Source organism: Drosophila innubila, chromosome X, assembly GCF_004354385.1.
Source record: "Drosophila innubila isolate TH190305 chromosome X, UK_Dinn_1.0, whole genome shotgun sequence".
Lineage (NCBI taxonomy): Eukaryota > Metazoa > Arthropoda > Insecta > Diptera > Drosophilidae > Drosophila > Drosophila innubila.
The window spans coordinates 32,880,175-32,902,671 of record NC_047626.1 but is presented as its reverse complement, the minus strand read 5'-3'; the positions used below and the strand labels follow the sequence as shown (position 1 = coordinate 32,902,671).

Here is a 22,497-nt window from a genome sequence, read left to right as displayed (position 1 = left end):
TTGGCCAAACTCCGGTACAGGTACGATTTTTGTATGTGGTCTGTCTATCGATAAGCCTATCAAGCGCGGTATTAGTTGAACCAACCAACTAATATCTGCTCATTATTTAATTGGAAGTTAGCTTTGAAGTCCCAAACCTTACTGATAATAGTGTAAACACGGTCAAACCCATTGAAAGAGCACAATGTTGCCCGACTATAACCAAAACACTGGCTTCAACATTTTAACAGTTTTACGGCTATAAATAAAGGCAGTAAAGTCCTTGCTGGCAGAACGCGACGACCATCAAGAGAAGATCAACAAAATTTATGCAAAGAGTTCAAATAAAGTGCACCACATAAACATAACAGAGTGTAAAGTGTTTCTTAATCCCAATGCGAGCTGAACCACAAATACCCTCGCTGTATAACTTAATTTTAAAAAATTGTATTAAGACATATAACATTCAACATTTACAACATAAGTCAAACTTGTTGGTTATATTTTATTTTATCAAAAAACAAAAAAAACCTCTTTACGAGGTAGGAGTCTAATGATAAGAGAATTTTTAAGCCCCAAAATTTCTGATATTCAATTTTGTGACGAACGATATTAAATTTAACATACATATGAATTCTTCTTAAATACAAAAATCTATGTTTGGCATTCGGCACTGCGCTCAAAGCAAGCAGCTTTGTAAAGCAGTCATAATGCCTTAAGGTAAGGATAGGGAATTCATAATACATTTGAGGCATTTTATGACATGTAGGGAGGAGCTGAAAATTGTTTCGGTAGCCAATTTGTTGTCGCATAAATCAGCGAAAGACTTTTAATACCCATCGTGGGCCCTTTTCTGTTCTTATTGCAGGGAAAAGTTTCACGCTTACAATTACCGTTGCAACAAGTCCGCCACAGGTGGCTACTTATGCCAAAGCCATCAAAGTTACTGTGGATGGGCCAAGGGAACCGCGCTCTAAGACGAGTAAGTAACAACAACAGTAACAAAAATAAAAATAATGACTATCCATCCCTATTGCAATTAACGCCCTGCACTTTAGCACTACAAAAAATATGTATGGTACAATATGTTATGTGTATAAAGAACAGCTCGCCGCCGGCAAACAATACGACGCGTCGTCGACACCAACTGGGATTAACGTTGCGCCATGTGGTTTCATGAAGGGAGTCAAGATTAGACTATGACTGAGACTGGGACTGAGACTGGGACTGGGACAGTGTACGAGTACGTCATTTAGTCCGCATTAAATAAGTGTGTAATTAATGAAAATAGCTAAGCCGTTCCGGTCAATTGCACACAAACACTGGTAATCATTCATAATCCCCATGGCAGAAGGTGTGTGCTCAACATACTTTCAAAATATTTTGTGTTCTATTGACTTCAAAATTGCTCGGCTCTACTCTGCTCTCTGTGTGTGACAGACGTTGGCCATTTCGTTAAAAACCTTAAGGTAAGGTGTTCGAAAACTGCAGCCGGTTGTCTGATGGACAGACGAACTGAACTTAAGTCAACTCAACTGAACCGAACTGGCCTAAGTTGCTTCAGTTTCTGAAAATCTTGCGGTTTTTAAAGAAAACCTTTTTGCAAAAGCGGCTACCTCTTCAACAAAGGCGTATTAAGTTTTTAGTTTATGCAATGCATATTGACTGCAGATATGTGTGTATAGTACATGTATAAATTATTATTTTTCTCTTTATTTTTATAATAACAGGTAAGGGCGCTCTAGTCGATTATTAAATACCCTACATCCAGACCCTTACATATATATGTAAATATATGTGTAGATATCTCCATGTTTCCATTAATCCAAAAACGTATTTAACGTATTTAAAATTTAGCTTATAAAACATATTTCTTGCCATTTCCTTTTTAAACATTTTTATGCTAACATTTTCCATCACTATAATGACTGATAACAAGGACATTGCTAAATCGACTCTTGTTAAGAATATATATAAATATATACTTTTTTGGGTCAGAAAGGCTTCCCTATGCCTGTAACAAACATTGCACAAAGTTATTATACCCTCTTTCCCAATATATATTACTGAGTATAAAATTTTTATTGTTTCGTTAGCGCATTTTTATGTCTTCACTACAATACTTAATCCACATTCGCGTATGTACTCATATAAGTACATATGTATACATGTACATTTAGTAGTAGCTTGAATGCGTTAATAACCGATGGACAGAAACAATGGACAGTTACGGGGAGGCTTGAGTAATTTGATAAAAGGACGCTGCATCCAAAGAAGTGTATTCCTGGGCTTTATATTCTGTTTTGTGGAAAGAAAATCAGCAATAATGTATGAATACAAATTAAACTGTCGGCACATTTGACAATTGTAAATGGTGTTAAAGTAAATGTATCCAGCAATAAGTATCTTGACAAGGTTATTCTAACATTCAATACAAAAATGTATTATTCATAATATATTTATTTATTTTACATCGACAAAAATCAATCATTTTCAAAAATTATTATTATTAGCATGTTTCAAAGAATTGGGAAAAGGTAGGAAATAAGAACTGTGAGTTATATACTCGACAATTTTTTTTGAAATTAGCAAAGAATATTTTCAAAGGATCGCCCAAAGGGTAGTTAGTACAAACATGTATTTAACATGTATTTATACATGTATATTAAGTGGGATAAAGTATCGAGTAAGTCTATAAGGAACATAGAAATTAACTTGGCTTAACACAAATAAGTCAGATTCACCATCTATTAATTTAAGTAAGAATCTTTTATATTCCTTATGCAGCATTTGTAGTATGATTTGATGTCTTTAACTCTACACAATTATTTTCATAGGGCTCAATTTGTTTTTATTTCTTTGTAGGTCCTCCTGGTGGTCCTCAGTTTAGAGCGATGGGTCTGGGGCAACGGCCATTTATTGATGGTTTTCCAAAAACTTTTCACGAATTGGAAACACTGCGACGATCAGCGAAGGTGGCTGCAGCCACGACAGCAGCGGCTGCTGTTGCGTCCGCTGCCGCGTCGGCTGTAAGTGCGGGCAATGCGTTAACCACAAGTACGCAGCAACTGGGTAGCAATTACTCATCGTCAAATAGTACAATAAATTCAGATTGCCAGGTATATAAGCCTAATGCGCCCCAAATTCAAGGTAAGTTCTCAAAAACTGATCTACTCTCCAAAGACCTGTACGTTTTCCCTTTCCTTTTTAATAAAGCTATTAATGCTTGCGTGCCTTTGGATGTGTGTATACTTATTAGAATACTCAAGCTTTGCCGACTTGACTGGCACCAGTCGACCTAAACGTTTTAATTAAGTTAATGAACTGCGTCGTTGAACAGTGGGCGAATCGGCGTATCTAGCGGAGCATTATTAATAATTAAATGATCATTTTTCTGAAATAATAACCCAACAATGAATTTATTTTTTTTTTTTTAAGAAAAATTGTTTTTTTGTAGTTTTGAATTTTTAGAAGCATTTTTTTTTATTTTTTATTTTATTTATTACAAATTTTATATGACAAAATAAAATTTTTTATGTCGGTTCTTCAGTCTGATAAATAATAATAATAAAAAAAATGAAGACATTACTTAGATTACGCAATATCGGAAGGCGGAAAGGAGAATTTCCATGTACCGGAAATTACAACTATCCTCTTGAAAATACACATACATACTTCTTCATTACCAGCTTTTTTTTTTGCCACGCCTCTTTTGCACATCAAATACAGTGAGAGCCTAGATACTGACATCTTGCCTAAAAAGTCAAATCACTTAAAAGCGAACTTTAAACGCTTATTACTTACCAAATTTGGTCCAAATCAAAAGATTTCTGATGAATTTTAAGCTAAATGTGATCAAGATATTACCACGTTTTAGAAAGGAAAAATTTTAGTTTTGCACCGCTAAATCCTCCGTTTTACCCACTGTGCGTTGGGACACTTCAATCTCCGTTTCAGTTCGAGTCTTGATTTATTTTTAAAAATTATTAAATATCTTTTGACATAATAACGCTAATTTATTTATTTTCTTCAGCGCAACTTAAAAATAGTTTATCTGCGTTGACATTGAGTGTCGTATTTGGGCTCTCGTCGTTTCCTATTTATTAATTTTTTTTTAAATTGTGGATGTCATGTTACAAGAGTTGGTTAAAAGCTATGGACAAGGCCGTAGGCAGCTTTGTGCGAAGGGGGGGCGAGGGTAAATAGTTTTTTTCTAAAGTAGTTTAACACACAACAAGTCTCTTGAGATTTAATAATGTTTTTCTTTTGTAAACACCGTTCAAAAATTTTGGAGCCCTTTAAATGTCGAGTCGACTTAGTCCTGTCTGTCTCTCTGTCAATCCGTCCGACTGTTTGAATGCGACGATTTTAGAGACTATTAGAGCTAGAGATTTCAAAGTTGGTATGAAGGTTCCTGGAGCGGATCACTATATCATACCTATAGCTGCCGTAGAGACGCTCAGTCGAAAATCAAGTTTTAGTTAGAAAAACTTCGCAACCAATCTGACACAATATGCATATGGACTGATATTATAAATCCTGACTAAAATTGGTTCAAATCGGTCCACTATATCATATAGCTGCCATAGAGACGCTCAGTCGAAAATAAATTTTTAGCAAGAAAAATTTTTTTTTTTTTTAATATCTCAACTACATTGATAGAATCTGCAATTAAATTTGTTTTGATTATTCTGACCGAAGTTGGTTCAAATCGGTCCACTATGACGCTATATGAAACATGAAAATGTTTTTTGTATTTTGAGATATCTTAACAAAACTGATAGAATCTGCACTTAAGTTGCTTTTGTACATCCGAACCGCAGCAAAGAAAAATGAATTTCTGGTAAATACAGTCGAACTTTGCTAACTCGTATAACCATCAAAAAAAAAAAAAAAAAAATAAGACTTGTGGAGACTTCGAGTTTTGGAATTTTTTGTTTAGTTTTTTAAAAGAAACTACAATTCATTTATTTTAAATTGTGATCTTTTTAATTTTTTTTATCGTTAAAGTTAAACAAAACAAAACCAAAAAAAATCATAAATTAGTGACTAAAATTCATATACTTCAAATTTCTTTTACTCTTGCTTTAATATACTTTTACTTTCAAATTTTCTCTCATTCTTCAAGCTAAACAGAACTTAAAAATCGGAAGTTAGGGTCTGGTAAATATTTTATTAATGTTATTTTCTAAAAAAAAAGGGCTTAAAGTTTAATAAGGACCATGTAAAGATCCTCACTTGTAAAGTTTCTGGTTTGCAAATAAACAGTCAACGTTTTTAAGGCGTTTTCTACATCGCTCATGGAGGGCTAGCAAATATTATCCTCCACCGAGCCTTCGTCATCGCTTTCCACTTTCGCTTAAAATAGTTTAAACTAAATTGGAGCTAATACAACGCAATTTATTGGTGATTTCTCCGAAAAATTTGACTATACAGTGCCATTATTTTGGTTCGAGTTATGGAGAAATTCGACTTATGGAAATTCGAGTTGCGGTAGCCGAATTGATTGTAATTTGCTCAGTGTACGCTATTGCCACTCAATTTAGCTCGACAAAAATTCGAGTTAGGGAAGTTCGACTGTAGTTAGTCATTTGGATTAGTGTAAGTTCGCTTGAAATATTGGCTTCACAAATTCTGCTTTAAAATTATGATTAAACTGATGTTAGGTTGTACAAAATTAGTTCATTTATTTTGTTAAAACAATTTGTGATCGTCTGTGACTATCCGAGTTATCGATTTACATTTTGAGCAAATCAATGATATGCCTTCTACGGTCATAGATTTAAAAATACGCAAATTCTTCACGTATGCTTCAAAAACAGACTCTGAATAGACACGAAGTCATATTTTTATAATAAAACTTAAAGTATTGAGAACGGAAATCATGATCGGGGACTGACACGGGCACTAGCACTCGCTATGGGAGAGAACAGGGACTGACTCATGAAACTCTTTCATGACTCAGCACTTGTTTGGTCGCTGTTGAAACTAGATGAATTTAAATCTGAAACTCTGATATGGAGACTAAGCGTTGCTTATGCTAATTAATTTATTAATTTGTCATTTTTTCATCGCCTCGCGGCGCACAGTGGAACAATCTCTCATTATTTTTTGAAAAATCATATCTTTTAAACCAGTAAAGATATTTTAAAAAATTAAAAAGTATTAGATAGAAAACTTTGAGCTTTGACATGTATGCTTGCACTGTAAGATAGGACAAATGGGTGATTCAGTTTGGCTGTCAAAGTTGAAAAATATTTTCTGTGCATATTTTACATGTAAAATAAAATAAATTTTTTTTTGTTCGAAATATACATTTCATTTCTTTATTTTAAACAACATTGTTTAATATTTAAAAAAGTTTTTTTTTGCTAACTACAAAAAAAATAATTTTTTTTTTAAAGTTTGGGATGCCTGGAATAGCGAAAACGTATGAATTTATCACCATTTTTATGCGAGGTTGCGTCAGTTTAAAAAAAAAGGCGAGAGTCGGCGCAGACAAAACTGGAATATATAGTTAGAGAATTGATAACCAAAGCGTCCTGACGTAGTGGGATGGTGTCGAAAAGTGTCCAATTTTCGTTATATTCCATCAAATTGAAAAATAGCCTAATTTAATGCTTTTTTTTTAACATTGCGGGGATAAAAAGTAAATAAGTGAAGAGACTTATTTCTCCGGCATTTTATTAGAAATTTACATACTTTTCATATGAAAAACAAAAAGATCAGTGGCATAACTTGTGTACAATTCAGTTTTAAAGTTTGTATTTTGTGTTAAATTTGCACATTTGTGCGTGTACTAAAAAATGGGTAAACTTTGAGAGACTGCCACGCCCACAATTCTCACCCGATTTCACTAATTTTTTGGATTCAGAAACTTTGAAGATTTCTCTTTCGATGTTTTTTTTACAATCCCTTTCATCGAAAAAATGATTTTTGCCACGCTTTATCGCCTTAATGTCCCACAGTGCGGCGTTTCGACCTCCGCAAGAAACTTACGAGCTGATATGGCTCATCGAACTGCCCGAATACAATGCTGCCAATGTGTATAATCGCAAATATTTATGTATGTATGTAAGTGTATATGTGTATGATTTAAATAAAATGACACATCGTTGATATCGTCTTCATGTGTGTCAATTATTATCCAAAAGCAATAGCAACAATAAGCACCAACAATACAAAGACATAAAAGCAGTCGTTTTGTTTTGGTTGTATGATTGGTTCCTAAAATAAACCGAACCGGAAATGCCCCGAACTTAGTCTTAAAATCTCAGAGTGCAAAGCACGACTGTGCGACTTTTGATTTTATTGTACTTTTTCGCTCTCTTAAATACTTAATTGAATGCACTGCTTAGGTACTTGAAGCCAGGGACCGAGTTGTAAGATATTGGTCCTTCACATACCTTCGATATGGGCATTTTTAGAAAAACTCAAATTATTGTGATATTATCCAGAAACTTACAAATATTCACACATTTTATAATGCATATTTGGAAAAATTCAGTTTTTTGAATCATTGCTTGTTTTCAATACGCAATTCATTCAATATGGTAAATACCAAGTTACTTACTTCAGACCAGCGCCGTTTCGAGGGCAACCGCCCCGGGCGCTAAGATATTAGGGGCACCGATATTTCAAAAAGAGTTTGAACTTAGAAAAAATTTGAGGGGTTGAGCCTGAAATTAAATAAATCAGACAACGAAAAGTGCGAAAACAATTTTAATTAGATGATAGCAAAAACATACCATAAACTGCTACATCTCGAATTCCATTTTTAGAATCAATCGACCCTATCGTTTAGCAACTAAAATTGAGATTTGAGGCAATTTTTATTGCTTCTGATGATTTTAATTTATAAACAGGACTTTAACACTAAATCCAAATTGGACAGTGAACTCGAAAAGCATACAATGAATTGACAACGATTTTTTAACGATTCACATCATCACATCCTTCACCAATTTGAACCACTTACGATCATCAATTGGACAAGATAACTTAGCAGTCTCCGTTTGCTTTCAATCGAATATCTCCAAATATGGGTAAAGTAATTTATGATTTAGCTTTCAGAATAGCTAACAATTTATACCTTAATTTGGGGGACCTTAAATCAATTTTACAATTTTAGAAATAACAAACCATTATAAAATTAAAGTTTAAAATTCTTAATTTTATCATGTATTTTTAAAGTATGAATTCAGTATGTTATTGTTAAATTCAGACAATATGCGGATAAAATGGCAACGACTCAGCATTTTAAAAGTCAAAGAAGTGGGCAAAAACATGGGCTGACGTGGGCCTGGCCAAATTTTAAAATTAACTTCCGATAGGTCAACATCCTAAGAGTATTGTCACCCAATTTGGTTCCTCTAACTCGAATAGTCTCGAAGATAAAAGTGTTTAAACTGGTATACCATAATCTGTTACGAATCTAATAGTATCCATTTTTATGTAACGAGCTAATTATCATGTTATAAGTTTTTATTGTAGTAACATTTAATTAATTTTATTAAACATTTTTGACACTGGAGTTGTCAATTTAATATGTTTTTAAAGGAATTATCTTTGTTTTGCTTATTTGCTTAGAAAATGTGTTGCTAAAAAGAAATTGTAGGGGGTGGAGGGGGCGCCGACAAAATCTTTGCCCCGGGAGCAACTTTTCGTCGCAACGGCGCTGCTTCAGACATTCCAATAGAAACTATAACCTTCAGCTGACCATTACCAAGAGCAATAGTTAAGGCTAATGACTAGAATTGTAAAAATAAATCGAAATATCGACAACTCGATTTTCTGGGAAGCGATTATCGAGTACTTCAACTCGAAAAATTTATTTTTGATGATCTATTGGGTTGATTAAATCGATTTCCATTAAAACATCCACAACTCACTGAAGTTTGTTCATTGTAGTTCATTTGCAGAGCTAATTGATCTGCAATCGAGAGTTTTCTTGGAATAAAGCAATTGCAAAAATTTCTAATATCCCACAAAAAAAACTCTACACGAGGTAAAAGTCTAGTGACGAAAGCAATTTCTAGCCCCAAAATATCTGATATCCAATTTTGTGACGAACAAAATTCAGTTAAATCTAAAAACTTTAAATAAAAATATAAATTAATAAAAAAAAACGAAGATCGGAATTCGGCACTGCGCAAATAGTAATTTTTGTGTACAAAGAGGCTCACCCTTTTTGCAGAAAGAAAATTTTCCTGTTTATTTTTTTAATAAATTATTATTATTATTTAAAATTTAATATTAAACCTTATTTCGTTCATCACAAAATTGGATATCAAAATTGGCTGTCGTCATTACACTTTTTCCTCGAGCAGATGTTTTTTAGTGTGATTATATTATAACATAAATATGTCAAGGTATATATACTTTTAAATTTTATATATGTGTTACCTATCGCGTTTTCAAAAAGTGTTTTTGCAACAACTCGATGATTTTTTGCGGCGATTATCTATTTAGATATTCAACCCGATGTATAATTTGAATTTACATCACAAATGGTCATCTGATAGTTTGGGTGGAAGATTGGTATTTACCAAAGGAAACGGGGAACCTTATTAATATTAGAAGCATTGGTGAGAGGTGGTCTCATATACATATTTTAAGTTCAGACGCACACATGCTCTTCCGGTTAAAACACCTGTTAAAATTACCAACAATTGATGAAGGAATCCTGATCCAATCGATCGTTTCCTGCACACATCGATGAATTGTATGGCTTTCAAATGTTGCAACACTTGGCATGTTTCAGATGCTTTCGTGTTGCGGCAAATTGCATTCATTAAGTTCTTGAGCCAAGATTTTGAGAGAGCGCGTGCAATATGTAAATCTACATCTGTTAGGATGGGATAGGATCGGGCTGGAGGAGTGAAGGAGAAGCAGACTGAGGGAGCCATTTTAAAGAGCTTTTTGCTTGATCTGTGAGCCCAAGCCACAAATCAATCCAAATGCGGTTGCGCAGCTGTTGCTGTTGCCACAGTACCAAGAGTGACAGCAGCAACATCCAACATAAAATTGCAAGATGCATCCAGAAATTTGTGTATGTATATGCCGTGTGTGGTGTGACTGGCAACAGTAATAAAAAACAGCAACAGCAAAAGTAGCAAAAACAAAAACACTGTCACCCATCGCACATTGAAATTAAATCTTTTTGGCCCATAAAACAACAACTGTGGCCAAGTTGGACCGCCACCAAACTCCAACCGCAAAATCACTTCCGTTACGTGCCGTTTGCTGTTTACAACGACGCGTCGTTCACATTGTTGTTGGTATTTTTAACCATTCGCCATTTTGAAATTAAACAAAAAGCAAAAAAACAACAACAAAAAACATTTGAGCCAATGCGGAGGCTAAAGCAGTGACTGAGGTACGAGTATATATGCTGGGGTATATACATGTGTAGGTATACACTGATAAAAAAAATGTTCTAAAATCAAGATTTTGGTCTCAGAACTAAGATTTTTGGTCTAAAAAATGCGTCGAGAACATAAAATTCTTGAATTAAGAGAACGCATCTTGATTTTAAGAACATTTTAAATAAGACCAAGTTCTTATTTTAAGAATAAATGTTCTTAAAATTAAAATCAAAAAATAAAATAAATGAAAATTATTTTTTATTTTTATATTTTTTTTATTTTTAAATTTTGATTTATTTATATTTTATTCTGTTTTAGTAATTTTATAAATGTTATTTTGATTTGTTACGAGGGGGATTCGAACCGCCGCCTACTGCTTCACAACTGAAGCGGCCTCTCTAACCAGAGCGCCACGGTGCCATCATTTGTTTGATACGAAATAGTACTTATTTATACTTTCCTAACAATTTAAGATTTTTATTCTTATTTTAAGATTTTAAGATTTTTTAGATTAATAATCTTAGTTTTATTAATTTGGTCTTAAAATAATCTTATTTTAAAAACAAAATATTTAAGATGAATGTTCTTGATTTTAGAACTTGGTCTTTTTTTTCAGTGTAGTTAGAGTCACTTTAATTAACACTACTGGTACTCGTCGTTACCTGGTGGCTTATACTTGTAGCTCTCTGCCTGTCCATAATGAGTCTCAAGATGGCGAATGTGGCGATGGGAATATGGAATATGGTCGCTTGCGCACCGGACAGAGCTGAATCTTGTGCCTTGGTGTCGGCTATTATTGGTTTGGATAGCTGTGGTTTTCTTACGACTACACCCGATCGACTCGTTTTCAACGATGCACAGAGTCTTTTCCTCTTCCTTTCTTACGGTTGATTGCAAATCAAGCGAATATGGAACATAACCAGCAAAAAAAAAAAAAAACGAAGATATCCGGCCAGTTGGCTCTGAGTGTTGTCAGCGTTGTGAGAATTTCTCTCTTCCTCCAGAGCTTTAGACCATTCAAATACTGTGTAGCTACCTCAACAGATGCTTCAATTTGAATTGATTTGAAATGAAAATTTATGTAAATCCATCAAGTTATTATATTCCTATTAGTTTCGAAATTTCTTTAGAATTAAACCTTTTCAAAAAACTTCGAGCAGAAATTTAAAACACATACCAAACTGTATCTGAGACGATCCAACAAAACTCTTTTTGAGAAGTTTTCGGTTACCTTTAATCGATGCATTGATCAAATCATTTCAATAATGGAACATGAATACGTATTGGAACGCAAGCAATGCTGTACCTTACCCCGGAGAACTTGTTCAGTTCGTGTTTTTAACTAACCCAAGCCGGATCACGAACCGAACCTTTGATATTATTTACCCCGCGAGTCCCTTCCAGAACCAAACCACTTTCTTAAATAAAAGGCTTGTTTCGAAAAAAAGGAATTCCATAAATTTTATGATTTTCTACTTAAATATGCTAATTGAGTTATATTTTTTGAAAAAAACTCATAGTTACATTATGCTTATTAAAATACTTTTTACCATCCCACTTTAGTTATTAAAGTTAGTGACTAGTGCCATGATTTACAAGCATCAGCTTGTAGCGCTCGGAAATCAAAAATTGAATAAATTAAATTAAATTAAAAAAAAAAAAGTTCCTAGACAAAGAATGCACAGGAATTACTAAAATATTCATCAGTTTAACAGTTAGTATCGTCAAAATAAGGTTTGACGGTTTTTTTTTTAATGTTTTTTGTTTACTTCGTATGAAATATAATATATTTAAACTTTCCAGTTATTAAAAGCTTAAATATCAGCATTAAAGTGATTTCTATGTATTTTCATAAAATTGCTGATGCCGAAAGACAGATTTCGCCAAATAATCAATATTATACAAACACTCCATTTTGCAAGTCACATTTTTTGAATGCAGGCAAAAATATTGAAAAACTGAATTTATTCAAGGATCCACTTAAAAATGTTTTTTGATCAATTTTAACTTTTGGTTGCAGTTGACATTTCTGTGGAATTGCACACATATAAAGACGACCCCTTTTTGCGAAATGACCATAAAGAACATTTTTAAAGAAATTTAGTTTTTGGTGCAAAATTGTTAAAGAATCGTTAACTAATCAAAATCGTCTCCAGAAAGATTATTTTTTTGTCCTTTACGATCAATTCGAAAAAAGGTGTCGAAGTAATCCTAAGGTGACGCAACAACGATTTCCAAAAAATAAGATACTAATATGACACTAAGTAATCAGTTATTTAATAAGCCTTAGCTTTTTTTCAATGTACACAATGTCGCAATTAAGCAGACGGCTGATCGTAGTCATTTTTCTATCGATCTTTTATGTCCATATAAAAATCCTCTAAGAAGGTATAGGGGTATGCTCGTTTAAATGGTATTACTCCTTAGATGGTTTTAATACTCATACGTCATGTAATTTTTATGTATTTGTATATATTTGTAGATTTTTAAGGGGAAAGTTATCAAAGTTGGCTTTACGTATACGCAACAAGAGCCGCAATTATAACACAAGGGATCAACGATTTGTTGATTTAGAATTACTATTTGTTTTTATGGAATTTTAGGGCGCTGAATCCAAATCTGCACTTGTTTTTTTTTTCTATCAGTTATTTCCAAAATTAAGGGACTGCCACTACATATGTATATTGGAATATCTGGAAAACGGCTTAACATATTCAGTTAAAAAAGTCTCCAAAAATCGTCGACAATATTATCTTTTTATCATTTACTTTAACTTTGCCCAGTAGTTTCAGAGATATCGTTGATGTTTTGCGATAAAAAATCAATTAAAATCAAAAAAAAAAAAAATTGACTTTTTAAAAATTCTTAAAAAAAAAGTAAATATAAACAAATATCAAAGTTTAAGCCTAAAAACGTTTAGTTTAACATGTTTTGAATAAAAGGAACTTTATTTCAAGGTAAAAGGATATTAACATTTCATTGAAATTACTAAAAGTTTCTGTCATATTATTTTCTTAATTTATCTTGTTTGGAGGGCTTAGAAATTTCTATGCAATCTCATGGCTTAGAAATTTTTATGCAATCTCATGGGTTTTGGGTTGGTCATTGAAATAGATTAAATGTACAGCAAGCTACCATAATATGAATTTTTTTTAAAGCTAAATTGAAAATAAAAATTTGCATTTTATTAATTTTTTTTATTTTATTTTTGTTCTTTACTCAGTTTTGTTTTCTAGAACAGGTGTTGTTAACTAATTAGATTGCTGAATTCAAATCTGATCTTCATTTTCTTCAATCAGCTCGCGTTTTTCAGTTATAGGTACTTATCGAATTTTTGACATTTTTTCTATAAATAAAAGTTTAAAAAAATCATAGCTTTACTCCTTATTGGGCGATTTTCAAAACATCTGTTTTTTAGACCCCGTACTTAAAAAAGTACAGGGGTCTATTGGGTTTCTTTTAACGAATATGTGCGTAACAGGCAGAAGGAGGCGTGGCAGACCCTATAAAGTATATATATTCTTGATCAGCATCAACAGCCGAGTCGATATAGCAATGTCCGTCTGTCTGTCCGTCTGTATGAGCGCCTAGATCTCAGAGACTATAAGAGATAGAGACACCAAACTTGGTATGTAGGTTCCTCTGTATTGCAAGCAGATCAAGTTTGTTTCAAAATTCAGCAACGCCCCCTTTATCGCCCACAAATCGAAAAAAAAAATTTTATATCCAAATTATAAGAACAATTTAAAAGCTAGTGACAAAAGCTTTGGTATGTAGATTCCTCTATCTTGCAGGTAGGTCAAGTTTGTTTCTTTTTTGAATCGGACCACTATATCATATAGCGCCCATAGGAACAATCAGTCGAAAATCAAGTTTTAGTATGAAAAACTTTTTTGTTTAATGAGATATCTAAAGCAAACTGATACAATAGGCATATGACTTGGTTTTATATATCCTGTCCAAAGTTCGGTCCACTATATCATATAGCTGTCATAGGACCGATTGGTAGAAAATCAAGTTTTAGTATGGAAAAGTTTTTTGCTTTTTGAGATATCGATACCAAACTGATAGAATATACATAAGACTTGGTTTTATATATCCTGTTTAAAGTTGGTTCATATCAGACCACTATATCATATAGCTGTCATAGGACCGACCGGGTCAAAATCAAGTCTTAGTATGAAAAACTTTTTTGTTTTATGAGATATCGTAACCAAACTAATTAAATATGCATAACAATTGGTTTTATATATCCTGTCCAAAGCTGGTTCAAATCGGACCACTATATCATATAGCTGTCATAGGACCGATCGGGCGAAAATCAAGTCTTAGTATGAAAATCTTTTATGTTTAATGAGATATCGTAACCAAACTGATTAAATATGCATAACAATTGGTTTTATATATCATGTCCAAAACTGGTTCAAATCGGACCACTATATCATATAGCCGTCATAGGACCGATCGGGCGAAAATCAAGTCTTAGTATGAAAATCTTTTATGTTTTATAAGACATTGTAACCAATATGAATATGCATTTAAGTTAACTAAATATTTTTAAGTTTTTTATATTATTTGTTTTTGCCATAGTAAGTACGGGGTCTCCGACAGTCGAGTATGCTCGACTGTAGCACCGGCCGACTAGATTTAGAGATGTAATTGATCCCTTTGAAAAAAATCAAACCTTTGAAAATCGCCCAATGAGGAATAAAGCTATGATTGTTTTAACTTTTATTGATGGATACGAGACGAAAAATCGATAAGTACCTGTGACTCAAAAACGCGAGCTGATGGAAAAAAAAATGGAGATAAGATTTGAAATCAGCGACCCCAATTAAGTAAAAAACTTCTATACATTTCAAATCAACACACAAAAAGTTCAATTTTGTTCCCTTGTGTAGTAAATGTGAGTGACATTAATTAATATTTTCAAGGGCAAGGAGCAGTCGTTTTTATTTTCTTTATCTTCTGGCGCCGGCGCCTACTTTAGGTCAGAAGTATGCACTGTGGCCTCGCCAGCTCTATCTCACTCTCTTTATCTCTTTATCCGTCCAGACCTCAGCTAGGGCCATTATTCGCACTGTTTGCTTTCATCCTACCGGTTTCGCTTCATTGCAACCTCGGTAACTTGCGGTAGTTGCTTTTTGTGATTACTATTCTGCATGGTTTCTGCATTTGCTTTTGTCGTTTGCTGTTGCAGTGCAATTTTCGCCTTAATTGAAACATTAAAATGTGATAAGTGCTGGGTTGAAAAATTGCAAGCATATAATTTACCCCTTACACCCCTTTCATTAGGCGGCTAATAAAGGTTGAATATGAGAATGAAAATAACAATGTGAAATGAAATACAGCATCGGAAGGGAATAGCATCAGGGCATGAAAAAGCCTTATTTGGCTCCTCTAAGTTACGCTAAGCCGGAATATTACTTTAAATGACAAACAACACTATGCAAGAAATTATAATTCATAATGCATATGGGGCCCAGGTGACCAAAAACAACTCGTCATTATTCGAGAATGCCCAGGCCGATTAAATAAATAGCTTTACTATATGTTTTACAAAGCTTATCAACATACAATTCATTCGAGTAAGTTATAAATTTAAGGCAATAGGCTTACAGCTTTCAATTTTATGGTTAAGAAAATGATGATTTGTTTTTAGCTTTTTTCTTTCGATTTTTGTACTCTAACGATTAGGAAAACTTGAAAACGCTTTAAATATGTAAAAACAGACACATTAATTAAACGTTATTAAAGGCAAAAAAAAACCTCTTGACGAGGTAAAAGTCTAGTGACGAAAGTCTAGGTACCCCAAAATTTCTGATTTCCAATCTTGTGACGAACGATATTAAATATAATATCTTAATTATATAAAAATTACAATTACACTAGGCAACAGCCAAAAAATTACAAGAACCAAACCTACTTTTTTGGATAGATTTGGGATAGATTGCATTTACACACAGTCTTAGATTTAAACCAGTAGTTTAAGAGATATAAATTTTTGAATAAAGAAAATGACGACTAATTTTTAGCTCTTTTTTTTTAGCTTTTTTTACTTTAAAATTATTAATTATTAATTACTATTTTATTTGCATAGCTGCAATAAATACGCGTCGTTTAAGATTTAATTCATTAAAATCTATGGAGAGACGGCGATATAATAGTATTTTGTGTCCAGGCATGTTTTTGTCGAATTTGATGACTACCTTGTGGGACGTCATGACATTTAGTATACAAATTTTTTTGTGCTTTTGAAATATCCTAACCATTCTCACACAATATCAATTTAATACTTTCTTCCACATTTTGACCATATTTGGCTCAAATCGGTCTACTATATCATATAGCTGCCATACGAGAGATAGGATTAGAATCAACGTTTAGTATGAAAATTTCTGCTGTTTCTAAAGATATACAATCCAATCTCACAGGTTGTGTATCTGGTAATGTGTTTAATATTCCTAACGAATTTGGTTCAAATCGGTTGACGTTTCAATATAGCTGCCATAGGAACGATCTATCGAAAATCCAACTTAAGTATGAAAATCTTTTTTATATTTTAAGATATTTCAACCAAACTCACAAATTGTGTATTAAATGTTGTCTTTGACATCTTCACCAATTTTGGTTCTAATCTGTCCACTTTATCATATAGCTGCCATACGAGCGATCGGTCTAAAATCAAGTTTTAGTACGAAAAAAATTTGTTTTTTAAGATATCTTAACTAAACTGATAGAATATGCATTGAAGTTGGGCTTATGCATCCTTACCGAAGCTGGTTCAAATCGGTCCACTATTTCATATAGCTGCCATAGGACCGGTCGGTACAAAACCAGAAGTTAACAATGATTTCTGTTTAATATACAAATTATAAAATTAAATTACGTTGTTCTCATCTTTGTGTGAACAGTACCACTGTTGGAATTCATACTTGACAACTTTCAATCAATGAAAGATCCAGAGTGTCAATTTTATTTTGTTATTTTATGTGATGTGAAACCAATCTGAATGGATTTCGGAAGTTAAAATTTTGTTAGCCAGAGTGTAGGTAGGGGCACAAAAAATGGTTTTCGTCGTTTGTGGCCCCATATCTATCAAGAAAAGTGGGTTTGGTTCTTGTAATACCCAAAAAGTTCAAATTCGTTGCCTAGTGTTATAAATGAAAATAGTTCGGCCATGGGCCCTGCGCTAAAAAGCTATTTTTGGATAAAAAGAATATTGACGTTTTTGCCTTTGCGAGACGAAAGCCTTTCCATGTTCCAAATTTACTGATATCCAATATTGTGACGAACAATACTAAATTAATGCATGATTTATTCTTTAAAAATAAAAAAAAATAGAGTTCTTGGGTATAAATAATCGAGACCTTTATGGTGGTTTTTCTCGATTTGCGGGTTTATAGAAGTCTGTATGTCAAATTTGATTGCTGTCTGGCTTTTGCAGAAAAATATAAATTTTGGATCGCCGAATTCCGAAACGTGGTATTTTCGGATGAGAAAAAGTTGAACTTAGATGGGCCAGATGGTTGCCATAAGTATTGGCGTGACATGAGGCAACCACGGCAAACTCGACACCACCACAGTCACGGTGGTGGGTCCCTAATGATTTGGGCAGCTTTTGGATATATTGGAAAGAGTCCAATTTGCATACTTCCGACTAGGTGCAATTCAGAAACTTATATTCAATTACTGGACGATGTGTTGGTAGAGTTTGCAGGCAATTATTATGGTGACAATTGGATTTTCCAGCAGGACAACGCCCCAATACATACTGCGCGTTCCACAAAAGCCTTTTTCTCATAGAGATCCATTATTTTTCGACTTAACACTTATATTTTCGAAATTATGATTGCACATATACTTATTTCGCTGAGGTATTTTAGCGCTTTGATGCAAACAGACACACAGACAAACAGACAAACTGACTTTTCATTTAATTTTGAAAAGTTCACTAAAAATATCAAATTTATTTATCTTTTGAACCAGTTATCGGATTTGTGTGATCGAGGTATCAATCGACGCGTATTTTGAATTAGAATTTTTTTAAAATAAAAAAGGCTCCAAAAGCCCCATTAGCTGCAAGCATTTACATTTTTCCCCTCCTTATCTCATGACCCAGGTGAATAAGAATTAGTTTTAGTATGCCATTTTGTAAGTTAGGACTAAACCTTTCGATCGGTATATAACTTGATCTGATCGGACAGTCATAGCAAATTTTCCAAATTAGCTGTAAGATATCTCAAAAAACAAAAAACTTTTTCATGCTAAGATTTAATTTTCGATTGAGCGTCTCTATTTCAGCCAGCGCCGTTGCGACGAAAAGTTGCTCCCGTGGCAAAGATTTTGTCGGCGCCCCCTCCATCCCCTACAATTTCATTTTAGCATCACATTTTTTAAGCAAATAAACAAAACAAAGATAATTCCTTTAAAAACATATTACATTGACAACTCCAGTGTCAAAAATGTTTAATAAAATTAATTAAATGTTACTACAATAAAAACTTATAACATGATAATTAGCTCGTTACATAAAAATGGGTACTATTAGATTCGTGACAGATTATGGTACTTCATTTTGAACACTTTTATCTCCAAGACTATTAGAGTTGGAGGAACCAAATTGGGTGACACTACTCTTAGGATGTTGACCTATCGGAAGTTAATTTTAAAATTTGGCCAGGCCTACGTCCGCCCATGTTTTTTTTAGTAAGATCAAATATTTTAGACTTCTTTGACTCTTTAAATGTTAAGTCGTTGCCATTTTATTCGCATATTGTCTGAATTTAACAAAAAACACCCAGAATGCATACTTTAAAAATACATGCTAAAATTAAGAATTTTAAACTTTGATTTTATAATGGTTTGTTATTTCTAAAATTGTAAAATTGACTATCAATTTTAGTCAGACTCGTGAGAATGAAGGGATGCTAGCGAAGTTGGGTGAAAAGCTAAGAAATAATCTTAAAATTAAAAAAAAATTATATTTGCTGATCAAAAAAGCGAGCCAAGTGTTTGTTTTTATTCTTTTCGAGGAACTTTCTTATTGCTCACGAGCTTGTTCAATGTTCACTTTTTGTGAGTAAAATTATTGTGTGGCGCTCTGTGAAAATAACAAGTAGTGCTCACATCAAAGGCAGTCATTTGGGCTTGACACTGAGCTGTGGAGCACCTTTTAAGTGACGCCAATGTGAACACTTTGACTCGATTTGAAAAGATACTTTTTTTTTCGAATTTTTATTTATTGATGGAATTTAATGTAAAATTTTAAATAAAATAAAAAAAATATATAATCCCATATATTGAGGGGGTAAATTTTTAAAATAAATGTTAACAAATATTTTGTAATTAAAAAATTATAATCGTTGTATATACATATATGTATGTATAATTGTATTTGTATATGTATATGCATGTATATGTTCATCTTAAAATATTAGCAAAATAATGGCATCCTTCACGATGGCGCCTTGTTATATTTCTAATAAATTTGATTAATTGTACGAAATTTTTGGCACTCCGTTGTTGGCATCTCAGAGCCTTTGGCTTGCTCATACTGTGATTCTGTTTATGGGTCCGCATAATTAATCAAAATATGCGCCTGACGTTACGCCAAACATTGATGATGATGGTGGTGAGAAAGACGAGGACGAGGACGAAGACATCCCGCTGTTGTTGTCGTTTCCCGTTTCCCGAAATATGCCTTGGAATTTTCTTTTGCTTTGCCAATTTGTTAACCCCTTGTCGTGAGGAATGCCAATGGTATGGTAGTCCGGGGAAGCACACACGTGGGTCTCTGCCAGCTCATATGAAATTATTTTTCAATTATAAATTCCGCCTATAACCTGTTACGCCCACGAATGTTTGTGACAAGTGCAGGTGGAGATAGGTAAGGAGGCGCGATTCGCATGGGGACAGGGGGTTGTTTGTTAATTGGCGTTTTGTCTATAATCATAATCATAATAATACTGCCAATAATACTATCTTGCCATCTATGAACTTTTGATCATATTTTTTGTATTATCTACTTATTTCTTTGTAGAATCCGATATGATAGGTGCAGCCGAATGGACAGGCTCGACCAGCTCTGGTGCCAATATTGTCTGCCCTGTGGGCGTGGGTGTGGGCGTAGGTGTTCCCTATCATCATACGCATCACAACCACACCCACTCGCATTCGCACTCACACAGCCATACAACGCATGGCATTGCCACCGCCGCCTCCACCTCCAGCCGCAGCGCCAGTGCCGGTGGCGAGTGCATCGGCCATGAATCATTATAGTAACGCTATGGGAGGCTTCGATGCAACCACGTTGGATGCGGGCAATTATCATATATCGACAATGCTTCCGGATATACATGGCTTTTCCGCCGATCCATATCAAACGGCTGCATCTGGTGGCTATGGTGGTACTGGGTCCAAGTCAGATCTGGAGTCAATCAGCTATGGGGCAACTCCAGCCGCTTACAACAATGCAGCGGCCTGGTCCAATGGCTATAACAACTACCAATATGGTAGCTGTTCGGCAACAGCGGCACAATACGGAGGAGCTGGTGGCCACGCAACTGCACCACCGCCGCCAGTGGTGCTGTACCCGCAACTCTACTCGACAGTCAATCAAAATCAGATACACCTGCATCTTCACAGCAGCGAGAAGTTTGAACAGTACCTTACTACGGACCAACAACTGACCATTAGTTCGCTGGCCGGCAATCGTTCCAGCATTGAGATTGGATTAGGCACTGGTGGTGGTGGGGGTGGAGTTAACGGTGGCGTCGTCGTTGGCGAACAGGAACAGCAAGCGGCTGTCGCCATTGCCGAACAGGCTTCGGAAGGTGCAACACAGAATTATCATTTGCATCATCATCATCATCCTCATCCCCATCCTCATCCAGAGTCGCAGAGGCAGTTGGAGGCACAGCAGCAGCAGCAGCAGCATCAGAACGACATTAATAGCGAAGCGTCGCGAGAAGAGGACGTTACCGATTTGACGCAGGTCTGGCGCCCCTATTGAATCAATCTCATTTTAGCGCCTACTCCAGTGTCTCGCGCCCCTCTGCATGTAGAACTGAACTACAACTAGACTAACCTTGTGTGTACAATTCAAAATACATCGGTCTCTCTCCTCTACTTTTTTTTTACCTCGTAGCACCATAAGCCCTGTAAATAATACCCCATTATATACATGTACATAAATAGTCATGGACAAAAGCATTGGCAAATATACAGTTCTCAATGACAAATTCAAATAGAAAGCGTGCGTAACAAAGTAAAAATTTTATTAGAGCATTTTGTAATATTTTTATTTTCACGGGTGATTTTCGTAAGTTCGAACGCTTTTAATGTCAAAATTGATTGATAACAATAATTTGTCCCTTCGTTTTTCTTGGTTTGCGATCATGTTTTGGTAGGCCTATGCTTAGTGCGAAAGATAAATTTCATCGAGTTTTATTTTTCATAATCATAGCAATAAATATGGCTGCATCTAGTATTATGTAAATGCGAAATGGAACGGACTATTCTAAGTGATTAATTTTTATTGAAGAGGATTAATGTAGCTTATTAATTTAATTGGTTTTTTTTTATTTTTATTTTTTATTAATTAATTGCTAACGTACAATTTTTCCATGCGTTTTAATTTCACTTTTTTTGAAATATATTTAAACTTCTTAAGTCCTTAACAAGCTTTATTACTAAAATAAAGCGGTTTTCATTGCATTTTGATTAACTTTATGTTGCTGGAATAGATATTTCTTCAAATAATTGCTATAATACATAACACCCATAAAAAAACAGCCAAATAATCAAAAAACTGAATTTATTTAAAGACTCTGTCGGTATGTTCATCCCAATGAATTAACTCATGCTAAGTCTGGAGAAGACTTTGTTCGATATTCTAAGCAACTCATATTCATTGATAATTGGACGTATTCTTTGGATCATTATTTCGTACAAAGGTGGACATTTTACTTTACCTGAAAATATTTCTATTACTACGTTAAACTTTGGGCTTTACATATGCAATAAGAGTGAATTAGGTCATTTAAGAAAAAAATAACTGCCAATACTTTTGTCAATGACTGTAGATGTAATAATTGTATGCATTGAATTAACATATTAACTGCACATCACGTATGCTTGTAAACATCCT

The 22,497-nt window shown here is 34.0% G+C and overlaps 1 protein-coding gene across 1 annotated transcript in view; it reads left to right on the top strand.

The window, feature by feature from the left end:
- The window catches only part of LOC117794006 (protein lozenge), a 34,907-nt gene extending 13,272 nt beyond the window's left edge, over positions 1-21,635 (top strand). Inside the window, 5 exon segments of the mRNA XM_034634469.1 lie at positions 848-961; positions 2,845-3,129; positions 20,389-20,436; positions 20,479-20,539; positions 20,541-21,635. Coding sequence (XP_034490360.1) covers positions 848-961; positions 2,845-3,129; positions 20,389-20,436; positions 20,479-20,539; positions 20,541-21,360 — 1,328 coding nt within the window. The 3' untranslated portion in view covers positions 21,361-21,635.
- The last annotated feature ends 862 nt before the right edge of the window (positions 21,636-22,497 follow it).